Source organism: Myotis davidii, unplaced genomic scaffold, assembly GCF_000327345.1.
Source record: "Myotis davidii unplaced genomic scaffold, ASM32734v1 scaffold164, whole genome shotgun sequence".
NCBI classification, from domain to species: domain Eukaryota; kingdom Metazoa; phylum Chordata; class Mammalia; order Chiroptera; family Vespertilionidae; genus Myotis; species Myotis davidii.
The window spans coordinates 1,143,388-1,148,966 of NW_006296417.1; the positions used below are offsets into that span (position 1 = coordinate 1,143,388).

The 5,579-nt window shown below is 55.6% G+C and overlaps 1 protein-coding gene across 1 annotated transcript in view; it reads right to left on the bottom strand.

The window, feature by feature from the left end:
* Nucleotides 1–5,579, bottom strand: part of LRRK1 (leucine-rich repeat kinase 1) — a 55,125-nt gene that overhangs the window by 30,487 nt on the left and 19,059 nt on the right. The window contains 5 exon segments of the mRNA XM_015569108.1: nt 832–908; nt 1,903–2,024; nt 3,958–4,121; nt 4,214–4,341; nt 4,692–4,918. Of these exon segments, the coding sequence (XP_015424594.1) occupies nt 832–908; nt 1,903–2,024; nt 3,958–4,121; nt 4,214–4,341; nt 4,692–4,918 (718 nt within the window).

A 5,579-nucleotide genomic window follows, 5' to 3' on the forward strand; every position in this document is an offset into this window, starting at 1 on the left:
ACCTCACCTCACAGAAGAGAATGAACAAGAATTGGTTTTCCTAGAAATAGTCTCCACTGAACGGGCCTTGTCGTATGACTAGCACTAACATTCTAGCGAAACAGTTCTGTCTCTGATGAGTTCGGGGGGTGAAAGGACCCTAACGCCCTGTGGAATGCCAGCCTGGCCAGGATGACCTCGGGGACCGAGGGTGGCCGTAGATTCCACAAGATCCCACAGTGTGGCTGTACGAATGTCACCGTGGCCCGGCCGGCGTGGCCCAGTGGCTGAGCGTCGACCCATGGAACCAGGAGGTCAGGGTTCGATTCCCGGTCATTTGTAATCAATAAAAACATATATATTTTTTTAAAGACAAGGCCGGTGTACCTACATACACTCCGCCCCCCCCCCCCCCCCTTTCCACCCCCCCCCCCCCCCCCCACCTTATGCCTCCCCACCTCACCTCACAGAAGAGAATGAACAAGAATTGGTTTTCCTAGAAATAGTCTCCACTGAACGGGCCTTGTCGTATGACTAGCACTAACATTCTAGCGAAACAGTTCTGTCTCTGATGAGTTCGGGGGGTGAAAGGACCCTAACGCCCTGTGGAATGCCAGCCTGGCCAGGATGACCTCGGGGACCGAGGGTGGCCGTAGATTCCACAAGATCCCACAGTGTGGTGGCTGTACGGTCACCGTGGCCCGGCCGGCGTGGCCCAGTGGCTGAGCGTCGACCCATGGAACCAGGAGGTCAGGGTTCGATTCCCGGTCAGGGCACCTGCCCAGGTTGCGGGAGAAAGCAGAGTACCCCCCCACCCCCCAGCATCCTCCTCACCAGTACCTACACACACACCTGTCTCAGTCCCTGACCGCTGGCGCCCCCTGGTGGTGAAGAAGGAAATGCGCTTTGTTTTCAGGCCATCTTCATTTCTGTGGGGAGGAGAAGAAAAAAAAGTCAAGATTTGGGGAAAGCAGGACAAAGACCTTACTATTGGGGCCGGGACTCTGTGATGCCCGAGCCTGCAGAGAGACCGGAGAGAATTCCACCGAGACTCCTGTGCCCCCAGCCTGCGAAGGACGCCGGTTGTGCGCACGTTCGAGTCTTTGGGGAAAGAAACGGCTGCAGAAGGTGCCCAAAGGCCGGCCTGACCACTGGGTTTCTGGTTCCCAGCTTTTCCCCTGCAGGCAGGTGTGAGCGGGCAGGCCCCGGCGGGAATGCCCGCTCCAGCGGATGCCGCTTTGAGGAAAGTGATCTCACCACGTCTACTGGGGTGTACGTTCTGCTGAGTTTCCGTCTATTTTCAAAACTATGTATTTATTTATTTTAAAACGTGTCGGGCATATGCCCGATCAGGAATCAAACCGGCAGGTGACCTCCTGGTTCCTAGGTCAACGCTCAACCACTGAGCTACACCAGCTGGGAGATTTTCACCTTTTTATTCAGTCTCTCTCACATCAATGTTTCTCCCTCTCTCCTCCTCCTCTCTCTCAAAATCATCCTATCTACATATTGCTTAGCAATGGGCAAAAACGTTAAAAAAGTTTTTTTGCTTTATTCATTTTATTTCTTCGTTTATTTTAAAATATGTTTTTATTGATTTCAGAGAGAGGAAGGGAGAGGGGGAGAGAGAGAAACATCGATGATGAGAGAGAATCATGGATCGGCTGCCTCTTGCATGCCCCCTACTGGGGACCGAGCCTGCAACCCGGGCCTGTGCCCTGACCGGGAATCAAACCGTGACCTCCTGGTTCATAGGTCGACGCTCAATCCCTGAGCCCTGCCAGCCGGGCAAATGTCCGCTGTTTAAGCCCCCAGCCTGGTCGCTTTGTGATGGCCACTAACCAAGGATGAGAGACCCACCCTGAGGGGCTGCTGGGCGGGGTCACACGGGACTCAGAGCCTGTGGGACAGAGACTTGCTTACTTGCCAAACTGGTTTCTGGAGAGATCCAGGGTCTTCAGCTGCGTGCAGGTCCACTTCTCCGGAGGGGGCACAGCCACCAGCTGGTTGCCCTGCAACTTCAGGTACACCAGGGCCTGGGGCAGAGAGGGAGGGTGTTAACGGCGCTGTCACCGCCAACGGGAGCCCGGCCGGCCTGGCTCAGTGGTTCAGCGTCAACCTCAGAACCAGGAGGTCACGCTGGGTCCCCCGTTAGGGCACATGCCCGGGTTGTACCCTTGATCCCCAGCAGGGGGCGTGCAGGAGGCTGACGATCCATGATTCTCTCCCCTCATTGATGTTTCGCTCTCTCTCTCTCTCCCTTCTTCTCTGAGATCAAGGCACACATATACGTCTTTTTTTAAAAAATGCTAAAGGGAGGGAGAGCCGATGAGAGAAGTCAGTTCCCCGGGCCAAGGGCAGCCATAGGTCATGACCGATGTACCTTGACCGAGATTCCATAGTGTGGGCTCACTTCCATTGCGGGTTCGATCCCCGGCCCTGGTTGGGGCACGTGCCGGAGGCGACCAATCGATGTGCCTCTCTCACATGGATGTTTCTCTCTCTGTGTCTCTCCCTCCCTCCCTTCCACCCTCTCTAAAAATCAGTGGAAAAATAGCTTCGGGTGAGGATTAACAACAAAATAGCAGTAAGACCGCTGCACCCTGGCTCCGTGACAAATAGCACTCAGTCCACTAAGAGGCTACACACTGTGGTTGCCTCGTTTTCCCGTCCTGGCTCCAAGGAAGGGACGGAGACGGGGTGGAGGGGGGGCGGTGAGGGGGACCCCTAGCCCTTCTCCTCCCGCCCAGAACATCTGGCCCATTGTCCGTGGAGATAATGGGACCATTCAGGCCGCGCTCTGGAGAGCAGCCGGATTCCCACACGCAGATGTTTGAACTGGAAACGCTGGCGCTGCTGACGGCGTTTCCTGGCTCTGAGCCCACAGCGAGCACAGCCTCTCTGCCGTTCCGGCCGCTCCAACGAGCCAACTTCCCAAGAAGCAGAAACACCATTTCGTTGGTGGTGCGACGCAGGCGGATTCTTTCCTCTTTATTATTATTATTTCTTTTGTTAATCCTCGACCCGAGGAGATGTCTTCCATTGATTTTTAGGGAAAGTGAGAGGGCCTGTCCGGGGTGGCTCAGTGGTTGAGCGCCGATCATGAACCAGGAGGTCGGGGTGTGGGCTCCCTCCCCAGTAGGGGGCGTGCAGGAGGCAGCCGATCCATGATTCTCTCTCATCATTGCTGTGTCTATCTCTCTCTCTCCCTCTCCCTTACTCTCTGAAATCAATAAAAGGGTATTTTTCCATTGATTGTTAGGGAGAGCAGAAGAGAGAGAGAGAGACAGAGAGAAACATCGACGTGAGAGAGACACATCCATTGGTTGCCTCCTGCACGTGCCCCAATCAGGGGCAGGGATGAACCTGCAACCCAGGTACGTGCCCTGGACTGGGAATTGAACCCGTGACCCTTGGGTGGGAGGGCTGCTACTCTAACCACTTAGCAACACTGGCCAGGGCTCTGCTTCATTCTTAGTTTAGAGCCCTCTGAAAGGAACCGAGCCCCCCTTTCTTGGGCAGAAGCCATCCTGGGCCCCATGTGCACGCTGTAACCATGGAAAAGTCTGTGGGTCTGACGGTGCAAATCTCAAGCCCGGAGCCACATGGTCTGGCTTTCTGGTGAGTTACCTGCCTCAGACACTCAGTTGCTGGATGCTGAGTGACATGTCTTTCTTTTCTTTTTTTTTTAAACCTATTTTTTATTGATTTCAGAGAGGAAGGGAGAGGGCGAGAGAGATAGAAACATCCATGAAGAGAGAGAATCATGGATGGGCTGCCTCCTGCACGCCCCACACTGGAAGTTGAGCCTGCAACACCGGCATGTGCCCTGACCGGGAATCGAACCGGTGACCTCCTGGTTCCTAGGTCGACGCTCAACCACGGAGCCACGCCGGCCGGGCCTGAGTGACATTCCTGGTGAGTGACACTCCGTAGGCAGCGCACTGAGCCCTCTGGGATTTCCGGTCTGATACTCACCAACGGGCAGGCCCAGGCATCTGGGAACACCTTCAGCTTATTTCTGGAGACATTCAGGCAGTGCAGTGACTTGAAAGAATGAAGAAACGTCGCCGGGAGCTCGGTCAGTTTATTATCAGAGACATCCAGCTCCTGCAGCTTCCGCAAACCAATCCAGTTGGTGGCTAGACGGGGGAGGGAGAGGGTGCCTTCGTCAAAAGATCCGCACCAGGAAGGAGACGACCCATCAGGTCAGGTTGCGGAGGGCGGGACATACCACTCTCTTCCTCAAACAATTTCTCTAAGTAGTTTTTCGAAGCCGTCAGCTTCTGCAGCTTCGAGAGGTGCAGGAACCCCGGCGGGAGGTGGGCCAGCTTGTTGCTGGAAACGTCGACTTCCAGGAGCCTGAGGGAGGGAGAAGGAAGTGGAGGCATCAGAAGGAAGAGGGAAACCGGTCCTGCAGACACGGAGGCCGCCCTTTCTCTTTCCGCGTGCACGTGTGCATTAGAAATGTAGCAAGAGACCAGCCGGTGTGGCTCAGTGGTTGAGCGTCGACCTAGGAACCAGGAGGTCACGGTTCGATTCCAGGTCAGGGCACATGCCTGGGTTGCAGGCTCTATCCCCAGTAGGGGGCGTGCAGGAGGCAGCTGATCCATGCTTCTCCCATCATCAATGGCTCTCTCTCTCTCCCTCTCCCTTCCTCTCTGGGCTCACAACCCTTCCCCCCCAGTACCCCGGCCCCGAGGGAGGCCCACCTGGAGCAGATGATTTCGTCGGAGGACTGCACGCCCGGCAGCTCGCCCAGGTGGTTGTCCGAGAGGTTCAGCTTCCGCAGGTTGATGAGCCCCCAGGGCACGACGGACGGGAGGGAGGCCAGGCAGTTGGCCGACAGGTCCAGCTCCGTGATCTGGCAGGAGATGTCGATGAGCCAGTCGATGTCCACCCAGGGCAGCCTGAGGTGGGCCCACTTCACACGGAGAGGCTGGGGGGGCAGAGAGTCAGACAGACAGACGTCAGCGCTCCCCGGACGGGACCGTGTCAATGGCCATGAGTTTGCTGTTCAAATCGGCGGCGGCGACGCACTTCCCTCTCTGGCCACGAGGTGGCGCTGCGTGTCTTCAACGCCTGAGCGAAGTCATCAGACTCCGCACCCGCCCCATCGCCTACACCAGCGGTTCTCAACCTGTGGGTCGCAACCCCTTTGGCGGTCGAACGACCCTTTCACAGGGGTCGCCTAAGACCATCCTGCCTATCAGATATTGACATGACGATTCATCACGGGAGCAACATGACAGTGATGAAGTAGCCACGGAAATAATTTTATGGTTGTGTCACAACAGGAGGAACTGTATATTGAAAGGGCCAGAAGGTTGAGAACCACTGCTCTAATTCCTGCAGGTACTGTCCTCATGGTTTCAGCCAGCTTATGGTGTCAATGACTATGTCTGTTCTCTGCTTGATCTCTGCTTTTCAGCCATTAGCCAAACACATAAAAGCCCTAATCCAGTCAGTGAGTTGTTTTAAAACTAGAATCTTCTTCCTCAGATTTATCTTCTCTTTCAAAATTTGGGGTTTTGTGTCCGGCTGGCATGGCTCAGTGGTTGAGCGTCGACCTATGAACCAGGAGGTCATGGTTCGATTCC